Genomic DNA, 27,000 nt, shown 5'->3' on the forward strand with positions numbered 1-27,000 from the left:
TCCACTGCACAAAAAACGGTTGCAGAGAAATAACTGCTCTAATTCTTACCCCCTTAGCTAGTGAAAAGATGGAAATGGGACAGGATAGAGCGTGACCAGTGCTTTTAGGGCTAAAACTGGGAATGGGTCACACACATCACCTCCTTTCCCACCCGCTCCTGGCCACAATTTAGTCACACGAGCGCATCTAGATCGCAGCCAGACGGATGGCCACATGGGAGTGGGAGGTGATACCACTAAAAGAGGGAATGCTTGGGGACAATCAGCAGTCTTTTCTCAGTGTTTGAGGTTTTACTGAGAAAACACAGTCTGTGGGAGTTAGTAAAGTGAACAGACCTGCGTAGTCATCTGCCTAGTCAAGAAATTGAACAGTCGGCACCGCAGAGTTTGGGATTTCTTAACGTAAAGGAAGCGTCAAAAGGTAAAGGACCGTTCTAGCCAGGATGCAAGGCTGAGGACGAGACAGCAACGCGTAAGGCAGGGCAGCGGGCGGTCGAAGCTGTGCACCCAGCAGATAGTGCGCGCCCGGCGATGGGGCGTGGCCAGGCAGAGAGGCGGGGCTCCACCGAGCCCGGCGCTGAAGCTGACGACCAGAAAGGGGCGGGGCCTGGCGGCGATACGCATTGGGGCGGGGCTTGCAGACCGGGCATCCCAGCTAGAGCGAAGGGGCGTGGTCACTCATAGGCTATTGGGGGCGAGATTAAGCAACGTAGAATTTCGCAGCCAGAATGGATAGGTCTCAGCGATCCTGAAAGCAGCCTGGATGACCAGAGGCGAGTCAGGTGGAAAGGCTGGCCGGGCTTCGAGAAGGGAGGAGGCATCGAGCTACTTGAAGGCCTGAACCGCGCTCCGTGACGTCGGAGGCGCGGTTTCGCGGCGTCTGGGCGGACGCTGCGCTGAGGGGCGGGTCTGGGCGCGCGCTCCAAGATGGCGGCGAACGTGTTCCCGTTCCGCGACGCCCGTGCCGCCCCGGACCCGGTGCTGGAGGCTGGCCCGGTGGCACACGGGCTACTGCCGGTACCGCTGGTGCTGGACAACGGGTCGTTCCAAGTCCGCGCTGGCTGGGCGTGTCCCGGGCAGGACCCAGGTCCCGAGCCGCGCCTGCAGTTCCGCGCGGTGTGCGCCCGCGGTCGTGGCGGGGCACGGGGCGGGTCGGGCCCGCAGGTGGGAAACGCCCTGGGCAGCCTGGAGCCTCTGCGCTGGATGCTGCGCTCGCCCTTCGACCGCAACGTGCCGGTCAACTTGGAGCTTCAGGAGTTGCTGCTGGACTACAGTTTCCAGCACCTGGGTGTCTCCTCACAGGTGAAGGGCGAAGTGGGCTGGGCTGGGCTTTAGGGGAGGGGTGCGGTCTCCTCTCCTCTCACTCTGCTTTCGGAGAGGTAACAGTCACTTCAGTAGCTCCGATTGTCTTTTAGTCGATCAGATGCTAGGCGCTGGGGGTATAGCAGCGAATATGGTGCTGCTTGTATCCTGGAGCATGCATTTGGGCATGTATGCTCGTTTGTTAAGAAGTCCATTTATTAACAAATATGTATTGAGCACTTACTCTGTGTCAGGCACTTTTTAGGCATTTGGAGTACATCTGTGAACACACAAAACCTCCTGTGCTTATGGAGCTATTAATACTATGGAAAGATATTCTAGTATGAAAAGGCAGTAAACATAGAATTAAATATAGTAGATTCTATGCCATCATAGGAGAGGAGGGAGTTACATTTTTTTCAATAAGATGGTCAGGGTAGGACTCGTGAAGGTGATGTTTGAACAAGGACTTGAAGGAGGTGATTCAGATAGCAAGCGTGTGAACATCTGAAGGAAAAACAGTCCAGGCAGTGTAAACAGCCAATGAAAAGGCCCCGGGGTAGGAGTGTGCCCTAATCCTAATTGCAAGGCTGCCTGTGTGAGGGGGAGAGTAGTACCTGGAAGAGGATGTCAGAGAGGTAGTGGAGAGGCAGATCACACACCTTATAGGCTTTTACTGAGTGAAATGGGGAGCCATGGCAGGGCGTTGAGCTGAGGAAGGACCTGACTTATGTTCAAAAGGATCACTGTGACTGCTGTATGGAGCATGAATTGTCATGGGTCATAGGGTGGAAACAGGGACGAGTTAGGAGGCTGTTGGAATAACCCAGGTGAGGGATGATGGTGGCTTAGATGAGGCAGGTAGCAGGGAATATGATTAGAAGCAGTTGGATTTTGGAGATACTTTGAAGATAGAGCCAACACGATTTGCCGACAGTTTGGATGGGACGTTGACTTAGTACCTTAAATTGACTCTACTTTTGTATTTTCCAGTAAAGATGAGATGAGAGTCTTACAATCGCCTGTGATCAGGTTTTTGATTAAGAGGCCAAAAGCAAAATCAGCCCTGCAATAAGGATTTTGGGTTCTTCTATGCTTCAAACAGAGTATTCTGTTACCACTCATCTATTTGCCCTTTCTTTTCAAAGTAGGGCTGCGTTGATCATCCCATAGTTTTGACAGAAGCTGTGTGCAACCCACTATATTCACGGCAAATGATGTCCGAGCTTCTTTTTGAGTGCTATGGGATTCCCAAGGTTGCCTATGGAATAGATAGCCTCTTCAGCTTCTACCACAATAAGCCAAAGAACTCGATGTGCAGTGGACTCATCATTTCATCTGGATACCAGTGTACACATGTTTTACCCATCTTAGAAGGGAGGTGAGTTGCACTTGTGGCATTTGAGTGCTATTTTGAGAAGCATTCGGGAAACATTTAGTGCGTGCTTTAAAGGCAGAGTAGAAAGAGCAGTACTAGCCTATGAACTGAGCCCTTGGGCTTAGCTTTGAACTACCTCACTGTGTGACTATGGATAAGTCCCTTTGCCCATAGTTCTGTCCTTTGTGACCTTCTGGAGGGAGTTGGAGTGGATGAGCTCTTAGTTCCACATCCATAATTCTACAGTTTTATAATTCTGATTTATGGGGAGATAGCTAACATAGTATCTACAGGTAATAGACATTCAATAGAAATGTTTTGAATAAATTTAATTGAGACCATCTTTGTGTTCTGGAGTGGTTTTTTTTTTTTTTTTTTTTTTTTTTGACAGAGTCTTGCTATGTCATCCAGGCTGGAGTGCAGTGGCACAATCTCGGCTCAGGGCAACCTCCGCCTCCCAGGTTCAATTGATTCTCCTGCCTCAGCCTCCCAAGTAGCTGGGACCACAGGCACCTGCCACCATGCCCGGCTATTTTTTTTTTGTATTTTTAGTAGAGACAGGGTTTCACCATGTTGGTCAGGCTAGTCTCAAACTCCTGACCTTAAGTGATCCACCCTCCTTGGCCTCCCAACTTGCTGGGATTACAGGGGTGAGCCACTGTGCCCAGCAAATTTAAAGTTCTTTGATCATTATTGTTTAGACCTTTCAGATACAGTGCCTGGCACATAATGGACCCATACTAAATATTTTCAAGTTGAATAAAAGGCAAGGGTAGTTTATGTCATATTTAAAAGTCTGTTCCCACTTTATCGTTGAGCTTTCACTGTCTGATAAGAGCCTAGGCCAGCACTGTGTTCTCCTGAGAAGGTTTCTCACATGGCATAAAGAGACTCACACTTTAGAGCTGAATGTCTGGGTTTGCAGCTCTGCTACTTAACTTCCTCACTTCATTTCCTGACATGTAAAATTGGGAACAACTGATTTTCCAGGGTTTCTCTGAGGATGAAATGAGATAAGGTAGGTAATGGCACTTTGTAAACTGTAAAGCAGACTGAACATATAAGACAAATACCATTGAATTTCTTGTGAAGTTTCTGTGAAAATCTATGAAGAAAAAAGTAATTCTTAGGTGTTACCAAACACTCCTGATGTATGAAGTTCTCTATGTAAAGAGAATATGCAGAAATAAAAGTAACATGTTATGTTATATTGAGAGGAAATTACCTGAAGGCTGCGAAATTATCAGAGTGAATCATATCCTGTTCTATGCTGGCATCTGCTGGTGAGGTACGATACAGCAGTGACATTTTAGTTTTCTACAGCAAGTTCCTAGTGCTCTGCCACTTACTTTCATACATTAGGAAAATAAAGTTACTCTGGTTCTTTTACAGTAAACCAGGATGTGTGTGGTTACTTAATGTGTTTACTTAATCAGTAGATGTGGAGTGTTCAGGGGAGGGCTTCTCAAACTCTGGCCTTCATCAGTCACCTAGGGAGCCCATTAAAATGCAGATTCTCAGGCCCTGCCCCAGAGCAGCTGTGTACTGGGAATTGGCATGTTCAACATTTCCTCCAGCTAATTCTGGGATACTTGGTCCCAGGACTACAGTTTGAGAAATATATGATGAGACTCATTAAGATCTGACTTTGGAGTGCATTCCTGTTAGGTGGCCATGTGACTGTATAGGTGAACTAGGAATGCCTGCCTAGAGAAGAGGCTATACCAAGGGAACTTTAACGTCCCTTCCAATGGTCAGGTTTTGTGTTTCTCCTGCTGGTCTGTTTCTTCTTTATCTGCCTTAAATTATCTTGTTTCTCCCAAGATGCTCCGTATTTCTGTCCTCCAGAAATTTCAGTGCTGTTTTCTACTGCTTGGTTATAGATTAGATGCTAAAAACTGCAAGCGCATCAATCTTGGAGGAAGCCAAGCAGCTGGTTACCTCCAGCGTCTCCTCCAGCTGAAGTACCCTGGGCATCTGGCAGCCATCACCCTCAGCCGCATGGAGGAGATTCTGCATGAGCACAGCTACATCGCTGAGGATTATGTGGAAGGTATCCAAGAGGATGTTTGCCTGCAGCTTTTGGGTGTTGTCTACCTTGTATTCCTTAAATTACTGCCAGCGTAATTCTTTGTTTGCTCACTTTTAAGCACCCCTTCCCCTTTTGTATTCCCTTTCTTAAACTATTCAGTAACCTAATAACTTACGTTGTATGGGTTCCCTTCACAAATGGTAGCTTTTATAACTTGCCTGTAATACAGATCTTGGAATTGTACAACTTTCAACTTTTTCCAGATGCTAAACATTTTTAAGAGTGAGCAGAACATATCAGACTAAAAATACCTTAAGTTAGAAAACAATTGAAATTGTTTTATTATACCATTAGAATAGCATCTATGCTGCATAAACACCTCTTATTCTTTTCAAGCTTGTCTTGGACTTTTGCTTGTATTTTACACTTCAAATTAAAGTGTGAGTTTTAGTTACTATTGTCACTTGAATGTGATGAAAATATCTTCCTCCTGAATTTAAATGGTTCGTATTAAAACCAAAGGACTATGGACAATGCCGCTGTGAATACAGCTGTATTCCAATAGTGGATTTGCTTGTTCTCGTTGAGGGTGCTGACCTCAGCTGACCAATAATGAGCTCCTGAAGGGCAAAAACTACATCTGTTTTAATTTTTAATTGTGGAAACCATGTAACATAAATTTGCCGTTTTAACCATTTTTAAGTATATGTTTCATGTGTTAAGAGCTGTGTTTTAATTAACTTTAGAAAGCATTTATTCAGCATCTGTTATTGCTGGGATATAAAGAAGTTGGGGAGACAGATAGGGAAATAAATAATTGATGAGAATACTCAGTCTGGAGAGTTAGAGGCTTGCCAGAAGACACGGCTGAAGCACACAACTCTCCATGCTCCCACTTCTCTGTTCTCCAGGTGCTCCAGTATTGACTCTTTTTTTTTTAGTCAACTTTTTCTTTTACAGTTCTGTGATATGATTATAAAGAGAGAGCATGAGGGAATTTTTTGGGATGATGGAACTGTTCCGTATCCTGATTGTGGTATTGGTTACATATGCTTTCTCTTTATAATCAGACCCTGTCTTTATCCACAATAAACAGGAACAGACTACTGATACACTCAACAACTTGAATGAATCTCAAAGGGATGATGTTGAGTTAAAAAAAAAAAAAGTTTCAAAAAGTACATACTATTTGACTCCATTTACGTGACATTTTGCAAAGATAAAACCATAGTGACAGAGAAGAAGTGAGGAAAAGATTGCCTGGACTTGGGATAGAGGCAAGCTTTTGGGTGAACTCATTTTCATTTCTCCAGAGTAAATAGATTGCTGGGTCATGTGCTTGCATGGTGTGTCTTTCCGACCTTCTACCTTGAATCTACTATATCATTATATTCAAAGTGAGTTTCTTGGTAGTTGGATCATTTTTTTAAAAATATCTATTCAAAGTCAACCTCTATTTAATTGTTAGGCTGAACCATTTATAATTAGTTTAATTATTCATATGCTTGGATTTATGTTCATCATTTTATTATTTGTTTTGTTTCTTCTGTTTATTGTTCCTCTGTTTCTCTCTCCTGCCTCCTTTTAGGTTATTTGAGCTTTTTTTTTTTAAGTATTTTATCTGTTGTGTTTTTTACTGTACCTTTTTACTGTAGTTTTTAGTGGTTGCTCTAGAGATTACAGTCAACACAACTTTTCATAGTCTACTTAGATTCTGTGTTTACCACTTCAAGGGGAATGTGGAAGTGTCAGCACTATATTGACTCCTTTATTTTGCCTGGTTTATCTTAAAGTTGTCTTATTTATTTCTTCTGTATACATTGGAAACCCATCAGACAGTGTTGTGATTTTTACTTTCAATTGTCAAATAGGTTTTAAAGAACTCATAAGGAGATGAGTCTGTTATGTTTAACCAGATTTTTATCATTTATATTGCTTTTTCTTCATTCTTGATGCTCCAGGCTTCCTTCTGGTGTTGTTTCTTGCCAAAGAACTTTACTTAGCAGTTCTTTTAGAACAGGCCTGCTGGCATTATGTCCAGGTTTGGTAGCTGCTTTTAGTTGATTGAGTAGATTCAGGGATTGGGTGGAGTGTATTTTCTCCATCTGACCTATGTCTGAAATGCTGGTATTGATTTAAAAAAAAAAAAAAAAACAGAGTCTCGCTCTGCCGCCCAGGCTGGAGTGCAGTGGTGCAATCTTGGCTCACTGCAACCTCCACCTCCCGGGTTCACGCCATTCTCCTGCCGCAGCCCCCTGAGTAGCTGGCACTACAGGCGCCCGCCACCACAGCCGGCTAATTTTTTGTATTTTTAGTAGAGACGGGGTTTCACCGTGTTAGCCAGGATGGTCTCAATCTCCTGACCTCCTGATCCGCCCACCTCGGCCTCCCAAAGTGCTGGGATTATAGGCGTGAGCCACCGCGCCTGGCTGGTAATTGACTTTAATTGTTGTGTTAATAGTGTTTCCATTTCATAACTTTCAAAACTGTTTCTTTGAAGAATTACACAAATGGCGGTGTCCTGATTATTATGAGAATAATGTCCACAAGATGCAGCTCCCATTTTCCAGCAAGCTCCTGGGCAGCACCCTGACCTCTGAGGAGAAACAAGAAAGGCGGCAGCAGCAATTGCGGCGGCTGCAGGAGCTCAATGCCCGGCGGCGGGAGGAGAAGCTGCAGCTGGATCAGGAGCGTCTGGACCGACTGCTATACGTGCAGGTAATAACAAACACGAGGACAGGCGCCCTTCTGTGTTAACAAGATGATCTCAGATTTTGTTGTATGTTTTTCCATTGGCCTTAAGATGCTTTGACTGTTTGTCACCTTTGGGGTCAGGAAGGAGTGCAGGGGGATCATCAGCATAGAACACAGTGTAGAAGCAGCTGTTTCGGAAAGAGCTGTGGACTCCAGCATTGTTTATTTTCACCTTATAAGCTCCTTTATGTTTTTAAACTTTCTAAGTGTATCATACATCATGCAAAGTGCACAAATCTTTGTTTCATCTTGAAGGATTTTCAAAGTGAAACTCGCCCATGTATCTGCTGTCAGGTCAAGAAACAGCCTTGTCAGCATCCCCCCAAGAAGGCTCCTTTCATGTCTCCTCTTAGTAACTTTCCCACCTTCCTCCACAACCTTTCTCCCCCCGCCCCAAAAAAAGGGGTAACAACCTTTTAGGTATCTGTCACCATCATTAGTTTTACCTAATCAGTTGTTGCTAGAACTGTGATGCAATGCTAGCCTAGAGACAGCTAGAGAGGTGGGCAGCTGTGTGAAACTGGAGGGAGCTGGAGGTGTGGCTCTGGGCAGCGTAGGCCAGGGGAGCTCTGGAAGCCCTCTCCAGCTGTCATTTTCTCCGTTTGACTCTGAAGCTACTTTTCTTCCTGTTTGTGACTGCTCTGTTTTCAGGAACTTCTAGAGGATGGCCAGATGGATCAGTTTCACAAATCTCTGATAGAGCTGAATATGGACTCCCCAGAAGAGCTGCAGTCCTACATCCAGAAGCTGAGTTCAGCAGTGGAGCAGGCTAAGCAGAAAATCCTCCAAGCAGAAGTCAACCTCGAGGTGGATGTGGTAGACAGCAAGCCAGAGGTAACTGAGGGCCTTGGAAGGAGCAGCCCTTCTTGAGAGGAGGAGTGTCCTCAGAGGGCTGACATCAAAGGGGTTTTGCCCAGAGTCGGGAGGAAAAGAGAGCAGAAGGGACATGGATGGTGGCAGAGACAGCACTGACCTTGTACCAACTGAAATTCTGTGAGAAGGGATTTCACCCTGTAGAGAAAGTGCATTTAACATAGGAAGAACATTCACACAGCAAACCTGTGGTGCTGTCTTGAACCTAAACCAGCTCCACTGATAGTCATTGGCAGTCATATACTTCCTTTAATTTTCTTCTAGTATTTTATTAAATATATTGTGGTTGATTATTCACCTACCTCCTTTCCATCTTGGTATTCTCTAAGGACAAGGATCATGCTTCATACATGATTTATGAATTTTTTACAGCAATTGCTAGTTATGCTCAATAATACATGTATAGGTTGCCTTAAGATCAGCCTTTTATTAGTTGCTAAAGACCCTCTGAATAAGCTCTTTGATTTTCTCTTTTTCTTCTTCCTCTTCTGTTTTCCTCACCCATGCACTGTTAATAAGTGTTTTTGAGGCCGGGCATGCTGGCTCACACTTGTAATCCCAGCACTTTGGAAGGCCCAGGTGGGCAGATCACCTGAGGTCAGGAGTTCGAGACCAGCCTGGCCCACACAGCAAAACCCTGTCTCTACTAAAAATACAAAATTAGCCGAGTGTGGCGGCACATGCCTGTAATCCCAGCTACTTGGGAGGCTGAGGCAGGAGAATCACTTGAACCTGGGAGGTGGAGGTTGCAGTGAGCTGAGATTGCTCCATTGCACTCCAGCCTGGGCAACAAGAGCAAAACTCCATCTCAAAAAAAAAAAAACCAAAAAACAAATAAAGTGTGTTTCTGTTCGTTTGAGACAGGGTCTTACTTTGTTGCCCAGTTGGAATGCAGTTACATGATCATAGCTCAGTGTAACCTCAGACTCCTGGGCTTAAGTGGATCCTCCCACCTCAGCCTCCTAAGAAGCTAGGACTACAGGTGAGCGCCACTATGCCCAAGTCATTTTTACAATTTTTTTGTAGAGATGGGGTCTCACCAAGTTGTCCAGGCTGGTGTCAAACTCCTGGCCTCAAGTGAACCTCCCTCCTCAGCCTCCCAAAGCACTAGGATCACAGGCTTGAGCCACCATGCTTGGCTGTTAATAAGTGTCAAAGTAGCCAAAAGAGCTTAGGCCCCAGCATCTTAGTTTCTGTATGGCAAAGGGGCAGCCTGCAGGTCAGTATCACTGGTAGAGTCCCCTGCCTTTAGAACTGGAAGAAAGAGTTAGTAATTGTACATACTATTCCTGGATCTGTCATCCCTAGAATTCCAAAACAAAGTAATTTATTGCCTTGAGACATGTTTTAGGCAGGATAAACCAGACTAGCCTCTTGTTTTTTTTGTTTTTCTTTTTAAATCAACTTTAATTAAGCTGTTGATTACCTATCCTTTTAGAAAAAAAAGATACTTTGGAAAAATGCAAGTCAGTGCCATTTGATGCTGGGTGTATCATGGTGCTTATCAGTGATGTCAGAGTTGCCTTTGGCTCAACAGGAAGCTTACTTTTGCAGTGACGGGCTCCCAGCTGGAGGCTCGCTCATAGTTTCTGCTCTCACCGTTGCATTCTCTACATCTCGACAGGCTGTCAATTGTGTGAGGACAGTACATGAGTGTATGCTTTATAGAGCAGATCCTGAAATAGGCTTACTAGATACACCTTACTGGATCACTAAGATCTTGTGTAGAAGGGGCCATTACCATCTTCCAACGCGGCATCCCAGATCAGCCTCAGCTGAATCAGCGTGCCTTTTCCATTTTGCTTCTCTCGGTTTTCAGTTCTTTGTTTGAGGTTTGACTTGTTGTTTACTGAAATCTGGAACCATGTTGTCTTTGTTATATATTCATCCATATTTAGTTTTTAGCATGCTTGACATGTTAGCAGGACATACTCTTCTTTATACCAGAGCAGTGCCACTCAGCCACATGCAGATGAAGGATTTCAGATTTCAAAAGGGGAAAAAAACCAAACAGCTGTGAAGATGTGATTCTTCAGCAGTTGGGAAACTAGTTTTTCCGTTTCTTTGTTCATTTGTCTGCATTTGTTACATGCTGTGATTCACCACCCATTCCCCCATTCTTTCAGCAGATACTCAGTAGGTACCTACTTCATTTTGTGCTCTGGCACACACATTTAAATCTCCTTGGGTTTAGGGGATTTTGAAATGTTGGACTGCAAAATATTTTTCTATGTGCAACAAATTTGACCATCAGCTGGGCTGGGGGCAGTGGCTCATGCCTGTAATCCCAGCACTTTGGGTGGCCGAGGCGGGCGGATCACCTGAGGTCAGGAATTCGAGACCAGCCTGGCCAAAATGGTGAAATCCCATCTCTACTGAAAATAGAAAAATTAGCCAGGCGTGGTGGCAGGTGCCTGTAATCCCAGCTACTCGGGAAGCTGAGGCAGGAGAATTGCTTGAACCCAGGAGGCGGAGGTTACAGTGAGCCGAGATTGCGCCATTGCACTCCAGCCTGGGCAACAGAGCAAGATTCTGTCTCAGAGAAAAAATAAGCGATGATCAGTCACTAAACCTTTAATGGTTAGTCAGCATTCAGCATTTTAGGGTAATTCTTAATGATCAGAGTCAATTACAGTCACATTTGTGGGATAAAGCTGACTATGACACTGGCTAGCCAGTTCTACCTTTCAAAAAGTATTTGTAGTATTTTCCAGTAATATGATTCATTTAGAATGAATTGAATCGATATATGTGAACCAAAATTCATATTGAAATTCCCCTTAAGCAGTGATGGCTGAACTGAATACAGCTGACATTTAACTAATAGTGATCTCAAAAATCTGTTTTCTTATAGACCAATCTATTCTGGCCCTTGCTATTCTGCAGTTATTTCTGTGAGGATGTTGTGGAGGAGCAGGCTTTGTTAGCATGAATTCTAACGAAGTATTTAAACCAGAAGATGCTTGATTTTCATGGCTACAAGCACAGCATAAGAGGGTAGGAGGGGGGAGAACACAGTTTTTGAGCATCATCATTTGTTGGAAAACACAATGGGCCAGATATAGAAAGTTCTCCCGCTTTACTAGCCAAGATCAAGGTTGGCCTCTGCTTCTTCTTGTGCCGCTCAAGGCTGTTTTAGGGAACCATGCTGCATCTTCTGTGGTATGCCTTGGCAAACTGTCATTCCATGCAGTTCCAAAAGAACAGTCATATTAGTGTTTCTGAACACCACGTAAGACATGTGGAGACCCTGGCAAACTCTAGCAGGAGAGAAGCCAGCCGTGGCAGAGAAAACTGTTCTCTGTTGGATGCCTGTTCTCTGTGTTGAAATTACCAGCTTTGTTCCTCTCTGTGAATCATATGAATTGGGATAAGTAAATATCCTTTTTATAATTTTTGTGAAGCTAAGAAGTTATCTTAAGATGGTATGCTTTGGAATGAAGCTAGGTGAAGGTGAATGTTGATTTTTTTTTTTTTTTTTTGGCAGCTGAAGAAACCTCTTGAAACCCAAAGCTTTACAATCATCTCTATTCCAGGGGAATTTGTGGGTATATCCCAGGGGCCCACCACTCAGTGCCAGGCACAGTATACCAGGGATGCAGAGGTGATTAAGATACAATGCCTGCCTTCCTGGGTACTTCAAAAACAAAACGCGAAGGCGATAGCATCATGCTTAGCTGACTGTAATGAAGCATAGCAGGTATGCTGGTAAATGTGTGTGGGAATACACATTTGGTTTTTTGAGAAAGGATTGGATGTTTCAGCTGGTCCTTGAAAGATTATTTGGGCCGGGCACAGTGGCTCACATCTCTAATGCCAACACTGAGAGACTGAGGAGGGAGGATCACTTGCACCCAGGAATTTGCGACCAATCCCTGAACCACATAGATCCTGTCTCTAAAAAAATTTTTTTTTGGCTGGGCGCGGTGGCTCACGCCTGCAATCCCAGCACTTTGGGAGGCAGAGGTGGGTGGATCACCTGAGGTCAGGAGTTTGAGACCAGCCTGGCCAACGTGGTGAAACTCCGTCTCTACTAAAAGTACAAAAATTAGCCGGGCGTGGTGGCAGGTGCCTGTAGTCCCAGCTACTCGAGAGGCTGAGGCAGGAGAATGGCGTGAACCTGGGAGACGGAGCTTGCAGTGAGTGGAGATCGCGCCACTGCACTCCAGCCTGAGCAACAGAGCGAGACTCCATCTCTAAATAAATAAATAAATAAATTTTAAATTAGCTGGGCATGCATCTGTAGTCTCAGCTACTTGAGAGGCTGAGGTGGGAGGATCACTTGAGCTTGGGAGTTCGAGGCTGCAGTGAGCCATGGTTGTGCCACTGCATTCCAGCCTGGGCAACAGAACGAGACCCTCTCTAAAAAAAAAAAGGAAGATTATTTGATTTCAGTAGGTAGCAGAGGAGGAGGGAAGGACATTTTAGGTGGAAAGAACCACACATGCAGGTATACAGAGTGTGAACAAGAAAGGCTGTGGTGGGTGATGAAGTGGAGATTAAGGTCTTTACCCATTAGGCTTACGAGCCTGCATATTATCCTTCAGACATTCATAGCCTTCCAAGGATGTTGAGCAAGTGAATGAGACAATGAGATTTTGTTTTGGGAAACTAACTGGTGGCAGTTAGGATGATGGGTTGAAGGGAGGGGTGAGGCTATGGGGGGAAAACAGAACAGATGTAGGATCAGATGTAGGATCCCAAGATCTCACTGCCATTTACAAGCCAAGGTGATGAGAGTAGCAGTGTTGACAATAGAGCGTGTGGCATGTGCCGACCCCTTGCTGAGCACCTACACAGGTGTCCTCCTGGTTCATGTTCACAACTCAGCGGGTAGGTACTGTCATTATCCCTCTTTTACAGACAAAGATTTGGAGCGAGGTCGCATAGCTAGAAGTAGTACTGGTCAAATTCAGACACGAGCAGTTCAATTCCAGATTCCACTCTTGTAACCCTTAGGCTGTATTGAAAGGCAGTGGGTAGATGGTAGTGCCTTTGACCAAGTTTGGGAAGATAATTGGCTTAGTTTTGAGCACCTTTTTTTTAAGAGATTGGATCTTACTCTGTTGCGCAGGCTGGAGTATATGGTGTGATGATGGCTCACTGTAACTTCAAACTCCGAGGCTCAATTGATCCTCCCACCTCAGCCTCCCTAGTAGCTAGGACTATAGGTGTGCACCACCACGCCCAGCTAACTTTTTGCTTTTTAATTTTTTGTAGAGATGGGTCTTGCTGTGTTGCCCAGGCTGTTCTTGAACTCCTGGGCTCAAGCAGGCCTCCCACCTTGCCTTTCAGAGTGCAGGGGTTACAGGCATGAGTCACCGCGCCTGGCCTTGAGCTCCTTATTTTTAAAATCACTGTGGGACATCAGGTGGAGCTTTTGAGGACTCTGCGGGACATCAGGTGGAGCTAGGGGAGGACAGAATCAAATGGGAAGCAAGAAAAGAAAAATTCCTGGAGAATGCCACCACTTGAGAGTTAGGTGACAGAAGAAAAGCCAGAACGAAGATTGAGCAAGAGCAGTCAGAGATAAGGGAAGCCAAAAGGGTTGATGGGAGAGTTAAGAGCTTGAATGGTCATCTTAACTAGGATGAGAATTATTTTTTGAAACAGGGAAGGCTTGGAAGGATAAGAAAATAGGACATGAGAGTGATCTGGCTGCGATATCTGTCACCCCATTGATTGCCAGGGTTGATTCGGCTGATCTGGCCGGCTAGGCGGGTGTCTCCTGTCCTCACCACTTCGTGTGTGTCCCTCCTGAATCTGCATGCTTGGTCGAAGAGGACGACCATCCCCAATAGAGGAGGACCAGTCTTCCATCAAGGGTATACGAGTAGCTGCGCTCCTCTGCTAGAACCTCCACACAAGCTCTCAAGGACATGAAAATAGATAAAGAAGTAGAATGAAGAATAAAGAGGGAAGTTCATTTTTTGAAACAACTAAGGTGATCTTTTAAGATTCCCAGGGTTGAGATTAGAAAGGAGACTATGGAGAAGGGTTTTGGGAAAGGGCAGGCAGAGGGAAGCTGAGAAGTAACCACAGGATTGCCTAAATAGCACCTGGGACTTTCTGCACTCTTGCCCCCCTGGAGCGTATTTAACTTTTCTATTGCTACAAAAACCACTCCAAACTTGGCAGCATAAAACAACAACAATTTTATTGTGTTCATGGGTTTGGTGGGTGAGGAATTTAGAGAGGATACAGCAGGGATCTCTGCTTCAAGGTGCTGGGAGCCACTGCTGGGAAGAATTAAAATAGTTGGGGACTGGAATCAGCTGGAGGGTTTTTCACTTCTCTGGTATCTGGGCTGGGAGGACTTAAGGGCTCGGTTCATGGGGGACTCTTGACCCAGGCACCTACACATGGCTTCTTCGTGTGCCCTGGGCTCCCCCCAGCATGGCCACTGGTTTCCAAGAGGGAGCTTCCCAAGAGAGCAGCCAGAGAGTGAATGTGTCAAGAGATGAAAGCATAAGAAAGCTGCATGACCTTTTAGGATCGTACCTCAGAAGTCACCTGACATCATTCGCACCATACTTTGTTGGCTGTAGTCCTCACAGTCCCCCACTGAGACTCAAGGGGAGGAAACAAAGCCCCTCCACCTCTTTATGAGGAGTGTCAGGGTCACATTACAAAAAAGTGTGTGGGATAGAAGTTACTATTGTGACCTTCTTTTAAAAATATAATTTGCTCCAGAGCCCAAGTGGAAAGAGTACTGGGAGGCATCCTTTAGACTGCAGGCTTATTGGTTGGGTGTAACAGAAGCAGATAGAGTTCATGGAGGGATGGTGGCAAAAGTGATTGGATTCCAGGCTAGGTAGAGAAGGGTGTGTGAATCCACAGGAAGGGTCATCACTTGGATTGAGGGAGGCCAGGATGGAGGTTAGGATGAAGATGAAAAATAGGTTAAAAATGTGGAGTGTAGAGAGGAAGGACTCCAGTGGACTCCAGTGCTTGCTTTCATCTGTTACTTGGGGAATCACAGGTTACAGGTTTTTGTCTGTAGTTATCTTAAATACACAGATGATATTTTTGTCTTCAACCCAATAATACGACAGAATTATTTAAGGGACCAAATTAAGTGTGTGTTTAAAAGGGAAGAGGGAAGAGTTGTTCATTTCTCACCCAATGCTGCCCCAAGTTCATGTCCCACTTATACACAGATGGAGAAGAGGCTCAGAGTGTGCTTTTCCAGCTCTGCCTCTGTGGACCTTTCATATACCTTTGGTTGCCTTCCAAGCTGGATCAGTGACTACAGAGCCTGGCAGCCTTCTGTTATGTCACACTGCCTCCTGGTTCCTGCTTCCCCCAGATGACAAACCACCAAATGAAAAACAACTTTGATGATCAATTTCCACTCCTCTGCTGGAACCCTTTGGGGTCATTCCTGAAGAACTGGGTTTGGTGCCAAGCCAGAATAGGCACAGACACTCCTGTGGGAGGGCTCCTTTCTTGTGAGGGGAGCTGAGAGTCTTCCAGATCACAAACTGCAGATGGCAAGGGGAATGTTCCTTTACTCCCTCTCTGCTGTCCCTGCTTGGACAGAGGAGCCTGTCATTGTCTCAGCTGGTCTTGCTGCTGCATGTAAAATCTTTCATTGATCTCTTGTATTACCTACTCTGAGCTTAGGCTAGATCGTTTCCATATTCCTAAAGCCCCACTTGTCTTAGCCTCATGATTTATAGAACTCCAGCTTAAGGCAGAACAAAGACTTCGGAACTGAGTAGTTCTGTGTCTTCCCACGTGTCCACTGCCTGCTAGTGCTATGTGACCTTGGGCAAGTTACTTCACCTCTCTGAGCCACAGTTTTCTCACCCATCAAATACAGCAATATCTGCAGTGAGGACTATGCAGATAGCAGGTGTCCCTCCCTTCTGTGTCTGATTCAGTATTGGCAGGGACAGCTTTTGCTTCCTTCCCTGAGAGCAGGGTTCTTAAGATTCGTGTTACCCAGCCCATCTTCTTTCCTCCTCAAATTACCTCTATAAACCAGCCCCCTCATCCTGTACACAAGTCTCACATGAAGAAACATTCGCTTTCCTTTCCACAGTTTATCCTCAAGCCTGGAAAATCCCCCTCAAATATTGTAGAGTCATCTATACTGAACAGAATTTAGAGTACATTGTCACCCATTTTGCATGCCATATTTGCCACATGACTTTTGGTGTGTGAATGTGTGTGGAGTATTGAGGGGTATTGCCTTATTTTAATGCCAGTTTACATTTGCAGTATATATGAGTAGGTTCTAGAGAAGTATATTTAAGTCCTCTGAATTATGTTGGTAATTTACATATTTCATAAATTCCGAGAGTAAGGAGAGACTCAGAATGCATACTCAGTGGCGCAGTCTCCTCTCAAGCATACTTGGCTATTGGTTACACTCCACTTGAACCCTCCCAAGACACTACCTCATAAGACAGTCCATTCTGCAGCAGCTCTCATTGTTACAGCATTCTTCCCTGGGATGCAACTAAATATTTCCACCCGGAACTTCTCTCCATCGAGTCCAGTGACAGATGGCTAAATATGTCTCTCAGAACCCCCACCATCCCCAGCTTACTTTGTACAGATTAGAATTAAAAGTGCCCTAACTTCTCTTTTGGAAATGGTGCCGGCATGTCTAGACCCTGCCCAGGTTCATTGTGGTCATAGAGGAGAACTTGTTCTGCAGGACTCCACAGATAGGAAGCACTCTGCTACCTTGGGGCCTCTAGTCCCATTCCCAGCCCAGCAGGACCTGCTGTTAAGGGACCGATTGTTAAGCTCATTAGTGTTGGCACATACATTTATTTAATAATTTATTTCTATCTCTGAGGCAGAGTCTTGCTCTTTCACGCAGGCTGGATTACAGTGGCATGATCATGGCTCACTGTAACCTCAACCTGCCAGGTTCAAGTGATCTTCCCACCTCAGCTTCCCAAGTAGCTGGGACTACAGGTGCTCACCACCACACCCAGCTAATGTTTGTACTTTTTGTAGAGATGAGGTTTCACTGTGTTGCCCATGTTGGTCTCGAACTCCTGGACTCAAGCAGCCTGCTTGCCTTTGCCTCTCAAAGTGCTGGGATTACAGGCGTGAGCCACCGCTCCCTGGCCAGCAGATGTGTTTATTAATTATTAAGAGATTGCTTTAACTTTGCTGGTAGTCTAGCTGCCTTGTAGGATAGCAGCTGTCACACCCTTCCCTCAGAGTTGCGTGTGTGGTGGTGTGACTCATGCAAGCAGCAAGTCTTCCACGGGGCCCAGCCATGAGCTGGCACCATCAGAAGGCTTTAGAGAAGGCGGGGGTTGGTGAGGCTTGTACAAAGTAGGAAAGGTAGGAGATCAAAGCAAAGCCCGTTCCTGGCTTTTAGTCTTCGTGTTCATGTGTGCTTTTTTAAAAATAGCTTAGAAACATTTTCATAGTTTTTATGTAAGGTTTTAGAACATTGAGCAAGATCCCAGTTCTTTTTTGTGGCACTAAAATGATAGAACTGAGGCCTGCTGAAGGTACAGGTTCCATTTTGCTTCTTCTCCTCTTAGACCCCTGACCTGGAGCAGCTAGAGCCGTCTTTGGAAGATGTGGAAAGCATGAATGATTTTGATCCCTTGTTTTCAGAGGAAACACCTGGAGTGGAGAAGCCGGTCACTACTGTCCAGGTTTGACTCCTACAGCCCAGAACATGCTTATTTTTTGAAGGTGTTGACTTAAATGGCTGGGCTAGTCTGTTTCTTTAGGACTTAAAACAAAACTGTTATATTTTTAGAAAATTGGGTACCAAAACTTAAAACATCTGAAATCAGGGATTTGTTTTCCCCAGTGATTGATGGATTGGTTCCAGCACCAAGATCTGTGAATCTGTGAGAAACAGTCCACCCGGCAGAAACATCTGGGAAAGGGATTGGGAACTTGAGATCTGAAGACTGGCTCCTAATGGTTTCATTTACATTTAAGCCAATGCCAGTACACATAATCCTCTTTGGAGTCTATGTTTCTGTCATTACAATACCAACCAGATAAACTGTCCTGAGTCTGAGACCCACCTGGGAGAGAGCTTCCTTGCCACACAGGGATGGGGCACTAAGCAAGGCACTGAGCAGGAGACTTGTCCTCTAGGCTGGGCCTTTCACTGCTGCTCTCCACAAAACCTCTCCCTGCAACTCAGGGACCATTTCATGGTGGAAACATGTACATGTTTATAATATACAGGTTGGAAGAAAGTAGGAAGTTAAATTAGCAGGTCAAGAGAGTTGGGAGAGGCTATACTGGCATTAACAAGGGACAGAAACTGTTGGGATAAGAAATGCAGTTTGAGGAAACTAGCCACTGGAATGTTTGTCATTTGGCCTAAAAATATCTTTTAAACCTTGGGTTTTTAAAGCCCGTGTTTAACTTGGCAGCATATCATCAGCTGTTTGTTGGGACAGAAAGAATTCGAGCTCCAGAGATTATTTTCCAGCCATCTCTCATAGGAGAAGAGCAGGCTGGGATTGCAGAGACTCTTCAGTACATTCTGGACAGGTGAGACAGCGAATCTGCTTTTCCTTCTATTTTCCTGAAACATTTCCTTGGATTTTGCATTGAATGGTATATGTGATGGTCAGGCACTTGAAAATGCGTCTCACTCTCTTCTTTTCATTGACTTGCTGTGCTCAGACAGTATTCCCTTAATCTCTTATCACCAGGCCTGGCACCTACAGGCACCTACAACTACAGAACTGGAGCTTTGTAGTTAGTTGTTTTCTGAACCTATAAATGCTGGGTTGACTTGAGTAGCTTTAAGAGTGTCTTTTAAGTTTGAACAACCCAATAACACGTACGCTGGTTTCCATGTAAATCTTCACATTATTAAAGACTAGTGATCTTAAATCACCCTAAAATATTGCAGAGCTAATAAAATTTTTTCCCCTCCTTGGAGGCATTTTACTTACTTAAGAGTTTACATTTCCATAAGAATCCAGGTATTTTACCCATTTATGCGGGCATTTACCTGAAGTGTGAGTTTGATCATTCAAGTTGGTCAAGTAGGGAATCGAATTCTGTAGGACTCTGGCTGCTGTTGGTTTTAACGACAGGGAAACGTGTACCTAGCAAGGAAGAAAAAGCTGCTGCTGCTGTTTTGAGTGCCTTTGAGCCTTGTCTTAACTGTGGTTGGAAAGTGATCAAAGATGTCTTAAAGCTGTTATTAAAAAAGATAAGAAGAAAGCACAGGTCGATAGATGGGCCCTCAAAAGGGAGGCATGGCTTTGGGGATAATGGAAATGTTTTGTTCCTTGATTGTAGTGATCATTACTGGAACGTATAAATTTGTTAGACTTTATCAAAACATATGTAAATTTATTCTCGTTTATTTTTTTTTAAATGTATTATAAAGGTATAAAAATTCTAATCATGTTAAGGAAATAAGTTGACCATTCAAATTATGGTTTTGTCTGGCTATTTGGAAACATTGGGCTGGCATTCTGTAGGGACACAAATGAAAATTGCAAGTTTTGCTTTTTTTTTTTTTTTTAGCTTTTGTGTAGATGTTTTCTGTTTTGTACTGAGAGCTTACATTTCGGCATCCACATTTCGTTCTGATATTTGAGTTAAGGGACTATATTAGGAGTTGTTTCTTTCCTAGGTACCCGAAGGACGTTCAGGAAATGCTGGTTCAGAACGTTTTCCTCACTGGCGGGAACACGATGTATCCTGGGATAAAAGCCAGGATGGAGAAGGAACTGTTGGAGATGAGACCCTTCCAGTCTTCTTTTCAGGTACTTGATTGTTTGAGTAGTCAATTATTCTGAAAATAGCATTACCTGTTTTCTGATTGCAAAAGTAATAATCATGCAGAAATATCCACAGTTAACATTTTTGGAGCTTTTCTTCTGATCTTAAGTCCATGTTTAATTTTAAAGCAAAATGGGAATCGTGTTTTATATACTATTTTGTGGTTTCTTTAAATTGGAAGATGAAGACATGCATAGAATTCTAAGAGTGTGAAAGAGTGTGTACCTCAAGAGCAAGTCATTCTCCTACCCAGTTCCGGCCCTGCAGGCAGAGCTTGTCCGCCATACATTTTCTACACGTGTGAGTGTGTACTGCTTTGTAAGCTGAACTGAACTTGTCATGAACATTTTCCCATGTCATTATTCTGTTAAAATACTATCTTTATGACTGGTGTGAATGCCCCACAATTTACCTACCAAATCCCTGATTACCAAGAAACATGGTCTGAGTTCCCATCATGGACCAGGCACTGTGGGGATGCTGAGATGTCCTGAACACAGCACCTGGCTGCAAGGACCTCGCTATCTGAGCAGGCGGCAGCCAGGTAAATCAGAGCATAAGGAATATACAGGCATGGGCACCTGGCAGTCTCCATTGGTGTTCAGAAAAGGCTCCATGGATCTGGACCTTCTCAGGTGAATAGGTGTTTGCCGTGTAGACAGTGTGGGGCATGGGACACATTGGAGAGAGCATCCCAGACAGAAGGATTAGCATGAGCAAGGGCACACAGGCCAGAAGCTTGTTGAGGGAGTGCGAAGTGGCTGAGTTTTGCTGTAGCACATGGCTGACAAAGAGGAGAGGAGGTGGGTGAGGTAGAGAGGTCAGCAAAGCCCACACTGTGCAGAGCCTGTGCATCCTGCTAAGAAGCTTGGCCTGGGTCTGCTCTGCTGCATGATGTAGTGTACATTCAGGGTGGCGTCTCTGGGCTTTGGTCCTGACTCCATCGTCACCATTACTGAATTGTGCTAAGCTTTGGCTTTCTCAGTGGTAGCAGGAGGGTAATCGGTATGTGTTGCTGGGATTCGGTGTACTGGTGCACGTCAAGCGCCCAACAATGGGCCTGCGTGTAATAAACTCTCAGACATGAGCTGTTGTTTTGAGGGTCCCTAAGACCATTTCAGGCAGGATGTTTCTCTGGGAGGAGTCACAGGACTCAGTATGTAATCATACTTACAGCTGTGACTTAGTACGGCAACTCAGCAGAGAAACGAGGTGCCTGGGGTGAAACCTGGGAGCAACCAGGTGTAAGTGTCCGAGGCCTCTCCCTGTGGAGTCACACAGGACATAATTTCCCCAGCAGTGCCTTGTAAGAGCGCATTAAGTGTTGCCAACCAGGGAAGTTGGTAGGAGACGCAGTGCCTGGGGTTGTTATTTGGGGGCTGATCACATACGCGCCGCCTGCTTGGAGCATACCCAAATTCGAGGCTCACAGACGGGAAACACGTGTTTGGCATAAACCACATTATTTGTATGAATGGGCTTATTGAGCCACTCTTACCGGGTGGCGGTGGGAACCCTCCCAAAATTCAAGTTCCCAGATGCCTGCCAAGGCCCCACCCTTGGAAGTAGCCTTTCTAAGGTAACAGTAGGGCCGTTCTGTTAACTCTTTTCTGTACAGCTGTTACCTTTAGCCATAGTGATGAACCATGAAGGAGTCTAAGCAGGGAATGTGATCTGATTTACATTTAGTAAGATATATTTGACATTGATGTGCAAAATAGAGTATTAAGAAAAATATTGGAAGCAGACCAGTTAGGAGGCAGCTTCCCAGCCTCTAGGAGGAAGTCCTCACTCCACTCGTCAGGCTTTACAGGGTCTCTTGTTTCTGACCTTGAAGAACTGTCCAGGGTTCTCTCATCATTCCCCCTTCTACCCTGCACTTCAGCCACAGCTAACTGCTATTAGTTTTCCAGAGTTTTCCTGCCTTAGGGCCTTTGCACATGCTGGCTCCCTTTGCCTAGAGTACTCTTTCTAGCTCATCCAACTCTCTCAGTGGCTGGTTTCCTGGAAATCACTTCCTCCAGGAAGCCTTCCCTGTCCTTTCCTATGTTCCTTACGAGATCCACCTCTGTTAGGGAAGAGACAACCACTGTCTTGTGAAATGTGTCCCAAACCCTTGGCACAGTGTCACTTCGTAGCTCTGCAGGAAATACGAAAGCAGTGGCAGAGGGAGAGGAAGAGAGGGAGTTAATGTAAAAGAGGCTAAGGCAGTCAAATTGTCAGAACTTGTTAGTAAGTTGGATCTGGGGAGGGAAGTGAGACCTAAGATAATTCCTAAGTTCTAGGTGGAGCAACTAGTTTACTGAATAAGAGATTCACTGGACGAGGAGCCGTGGGAGGAAGGACAGACTTAAGGGAGAGGATAGTGTGTTCCATTTCCAGGGTGGGTTGAGTTTCCAATGGACACACGGAGAGGTGGCCACAGCTAGCTGGATGAGCGCTCGGTGGGGAAGGGGAAAGGCGAGAGGGTAGTTTTACACCCTTCCACCTGCCACAAGCATAAATGTGTTCTGGGCACTCTTTGGGAGGGTAGGTGATGTTAAGGATGAACCCCTAAAGAACACTAGCATTTAAGGGCTGTAGGACACCCATAAGTCTAAGAAGGAGGTGGAGGAAGAGGAGGGGGGAGCAGGAGAGAGCAGCAGTGCTGAAGCCAAGGGGTGACAGGAAGGGGCGTGAGCCTGGGGCTGGGTCATGCTGGCAGCAGCGACTTAGGATGAAGTAGTAGAGAAAAAAATCTTAGAGGATTTTCAAGATGTGTTTCTTGGTAATTTCCAAAGTCTCCCATGAATCACTTTGTAAGCATTGGTTGTAGGAATGCTGCTACCAGCCAGATCTTTTCCCAGCCCTGCATTTGCTGTTATGGTCTCACCTGGCCTTGCCTCAGCTCCCCCCTGCTCCTGTTTCTGCCCCCTTTCACATTGTAATGTCATGAGTGTGTCACACCGTCACTAAGCCCTGATGTTCCAGTTTTAGATTATGTATTCAGCGGTGGCTCAAACACACCAGCCACCTAAGGCCCTCCGTGATCGTTAGAAGGAAGAGAACCCCAAGATGTGCAAATTTACAACTTTAAGCTCCTGTTTTTTCTTAAACAGCAAAACATTTTAAATATTACAAAATATCAGACAATTTAAACCAAAATAAAAACCAAGAAAACTGTAGTTTCGGCCTCTGCGAGCAATGTTCTTTGTATACTCCCTGGTCGTTTTCATCTCATGTGTGGTTTTAACCAAAAAGAGATTGTTGACAGCTTATTTTGTAACCTGTAATTTTTTCACTTTCAAATTATTGTGACACTGTTTTTATATCAATAGGTACATTTCCAGAGCATCCTTTTTATGGCCATATAGTCTATTAATCATATATCTTGCTGCATTTTTTATTAGTAATGATGAGAGCTACGCTTTATTGAATACTCTGTACCAGGCAGCATCTATCACGTGCCTTACACTCATGCACTTAAGTCCACTGAAGCCAGGAGGTGGGGCCTCTGGTTATCCTAGTGGCGAGGTCCTGGTTCACAGGCCCCTTGCCCACGTGGCAAGCCCAGCAGCTGGACTCCCGAGCCTGCACTTTCCCACCTCCATTTGCGCATGCTGATTCCACCGTTACGTCCTCTGCCCTTCACTCCCGAAAGTTCTGAAACCACCATTCCAACCTGGAACTCATGGGATTGGTGGAGTGGGGAGGTGAGAGGGAGGTAGGAAGTGAGGCGGGTAACTCCAGAACACAGGAGGCCCGATGGGAGCTGTAGTGTTACCATAATGATCAGGTCAGCCTAGCCGAGGGTCTTCTCAGAGCTGCTGAACCCCAGCCCCACTCCGATGAGAAGAAGGGGAAACTAAGTGCCAGCAGCCTCACAGAGAACGTCACCCCTCTCTGCTGCCATTTCTCCTGAGGCTCTTTTGCTACCCTGGCTAGAGCTGCCTTGCAGTGGCCCCTGTTTCCCTCTGCTCAGAGTGGGGAGCAGGGCCAGGAAGGCCTTTTCCCCAGGTCACAGGCCAGCCTCCGCTTCACCTCTCCCTGACAGCTTGTGGTTGACAGCATCGTGCAGCAGGAGGCTGAGCCACTGGCCCCTCTCTGACCCCGAGTGTCAGGTCTTGTGTTAGTAAAATGTCTGACAGCCGTGTGTTCTGAAGAATCTGGGCATTCCAGCTCAGCTTTGTTTACAGGGTGTGGAGCTAGCCCGGAACTGTCTTGGAGTGCACTGGGCCCACCTATGTGTATATTTCTGGGGATAAAATATCGGGGGCTGTAGCTGAGCCAGGTGAACATTCATGCCTGGAGCCCTGGTGGAGGTGTCCTGGTGAATCTTCTTTGTGTTTCAGGTTCAACTTGCCTCGAACCCTGTTCTGGACGCCTGGTACGGTGCTCGTGACTGGGCCTTGGACCACCTAGATGATAATGAAGTTTGGATCACCAGGAAAGAATATGAAGAAAAGGGAGGAGAGTACCTCAAGGAGCACTGTGCTTCCAACATCTGTGTCCCCATCCGCCTGCCGAAGCAGGCCTCCCGCTCCTCAGATGCCCAGGCATCCAGCAAGGGTTCTGCTGCTGGCGGAGGTGGTGCTGGCGAGCAGGCGTAGCAGAGGCCCTCCAGAGAGGCTGCCCTGCACACCATGCCTTGGGCCACGTTGGCAGCATGACAAGACTATGATTGTGCTAAATGTATCCACCCAAGTCTGCTGGTCACATTTGGCAGCAAAATGGATTTCTCCTGGGGAGAACAAAGTTAAGGGACACTGAGACCTGTCCTTCAGAATTAGGTTCACTTGGGGCTTCTGTGGCGAAGAGACTAACTGGCCTTCTGATGTCTTTGTTCAACTGTGACCGGCTGTGGCATCAGCTTCCAGTAGCAGTAAATGAAGACAGAGTGGAGGACACAAATGTACAAAATGCACAAGACTGATTTCTTACCATGTTTTAGTCTTTTTTGTTTTAAAAAAAATTCTTTAAAATTTATCTTGTCCGTGTAGATACTTTATTCTTCTGGATGTATTCAGAAATTGCATGAATGCTCAGCGAGGGGAGGTCTTTCATGCCTATGAGAAGGTAATGTTTATTGCCAGGCACAGTGGCACATGCCTGTTAAGGCCCAGCTATGTGGGAGGCTAAAGCAGGAGGATCGCTTGAGCTCAGGAGTTGGAGGCTATTGTGTGCTGTGATCGCACCTGTGTATAGCCACTGCACTCCAGCCTGGGCAACATAGGAAGACCTTGTCTCTAAAAAGATACATTTTTCATAAAAGGTAATGTTTGTGCAATAAAAGCAGTTGCCTCAGGAACCAGAAATATTTCCCTCCTCCTATTTTTTCCCCTTACAGATAAGGAGAAAAGGCCCAGAAAGTTACCAACATGTGAGGTCACTCTGCAAGCCAGGGACTTGCTTGGTGCCAGAGCCAGTGGCCCAGCTTTGTTCATACTTTCTCTGCTGGAAACTTTTCCACCATACGAGGCCTACAAATGTTTTATTTCTGTCCCTCTGAGTTTTCTGGCTCCTTAACTTTTACAGACTTTTCAGAAGAAAGAGACTGGAGGAGGTTTATCCTGTATCCTATTCAGTTTTCCCATAACCTCACATTCCCTGTACCTTCCCAGCTCTGTCTTAAGTGGACAGATAACCCCTCCCTTTTACAGAGATTGCTTGGTGAGAATTTTAACTCATAAAGACAACCAATTATTGATCCCAGAAGGTCCCTGAGCTAGTATCATTGTCACTGAATTTGTACCTTTAAATCTCATGGAGCCTCTAGCCCACCCCTCTGATGAGGCCACCGCAGAACCTGTTTGCTCATACAGTTTACCAAGGGTCATGTCACCTGGATCTCCAGCTCTGGAGGGCTTAGAAACTGCAGGCTGGGAGGGAAGGAGCAGTGGTGATGGAGAGAATGGAAGACCACAGCTGACCCTAGACAAAGGAAAAAGGAAAGGTTATCACAAACCTAAACAGAAGATGCACAGGGGGAAGATACTCCATTGAAAAGAAATAAAGGAAATAAGAAAGTAATAGATACGGAAAAGAGGCAAAGGAAATTAAACTGTATGTAGTTGAAGAAGAAAATTTGACTAATTGAGTTTTGTGGTGCTGGTGGTAAAAACAACGTGACATAAACTTTACCATCTTAACCGTTTGTTTTGTTTTGAGACAGAGACACTCTTTCGCCCAGGCTAGAGTGCAGTGGCGCAATCTTGGCTCACTACAGCCTCCTCCTCCCGGGTTCAAGTGATTCTCCTGCCTCAGCCTCCCGAGTAGCTGGGACTACAGGTCCGTGCCACCAAGTCCGACTAATTTTTTGTATTTTTAGTAGAGATGGGGTTTCACTGTGTTAGCCAGAATGGTCTAGATCTCCTGACCTCATGATCGGCCTCCCAAAGTGCTGGGATTACAGGCGTGAGCCACCGCGCCTGGCCCATCTTAACCATTTTTAAGCGTCCAGAACAGGAGTGTTAACTTTGTGCACATTGTTGGTCGAAAGATCTCCAGAACTTTTTCATCTTGTCAAACCATACTCAATACCCATCAAACAACTCCCCCGCCCCGCCTCTTGTCCCTCCCCAACCCTTGGCAACCATCATTCTACTTTGTAAGAGTTTTTCTTTAGATACCTCACATAAGGGAAGCCATGCAGTATCTGTTTTTTTGTAACTGGCCTATTTCACTTAGCATAATGTCCTCAGGCTTCCTCCATGTTGTGGCATGTGTCAGAATTTCCTTCCCTTTTAAAGCTGAATAATACTCCATCATATGGATATACCACATTTTCTTTCTTTACCTTTGATGGACATTTAGGCTGCTTCCATTTCTTGGCTATTGCAGATAATGCTGCAGTGAACATGGGAGTGCAGATATCTCTTCAGGATCCTGATTTCAATCCCTTTGGATATATACCTAGAAGTGGGACTGCTGGATC

The 27,000-nt window shown here is 45.4% G+C and overlaps 1 protein-coding gene across 1 annotated transcript; it reads left to right on the plus strand.

The window, feature by feature from the left end:
* Positions 1-673: 673 nt before the first annotated feature.
* ACTR5 (actin related protein 5) lies at positions 674-25,376 on the plus strand. Its single transcript, XM_017859128.1, has 9 exons — positions 674-1,302; positions 2,454-2,683; positions 4,564-4,733; positions 7,213-7,430; positions 8,118-8,300; positions 17,858-17,974; positions 18,697-18,836; positions 19,939-20,071; positions 24,419-25,376. Exons 1-9 carry the CDS (start codon positions 928-930, stop codon positions 24,674-24,676), a joined length of 1,824 nt encoding a protein of 607 aa, XP_017714617.1. The 5' UTR covers positions 674-927; the 3' UTR covers positions 24,677-25,376.
* The last annotated feature ends 1,624 nt before the right edge of the window (positions 25,377-27,000 follow it).

Source organism: Rhinopithecus bieti, unplaced genomic scaffold, assembly GCF_001698545.2.
Source record: "Rhinopithecus bieti isolate Rb0 unplaced genomic scaffold, ASM169854v2 scaffold_38981, whole genome shotgun sequence".
NCBI classification, from domain to species: domain Eukaryota; kingdom Metazoa; phylum Chordata; class Mammalia; order Primates; family Cercopithecidae; genus Rhinopithecus; species Rhinopithecus bieti.

Bases quoted from the DNA above. Each gene is read 5' to 3' on its own strand.
- ACTR5 (XM_017859128.1), top strand. From the start codon at position 928: ATGGCGGCGAACGTGTTCCCGTTCCGCGACGCCCGTGCCGCCCCGGAC. The intron at 1,303-2,453 runs GTGAAGGGCGAA...TTTTCAAAGTAG, and splicing joins ACCTGGGTGTCTCCTCACAG to GGCTGCGTTGATCATCCCAT. The intron at 18,837-19,938 runs GTGAGACAGCGA...TTTCTTTCCTAG, and splicing joins CTTCAGTACATTCTGGACAG to GTACCCGAAGGACGTTCAGG.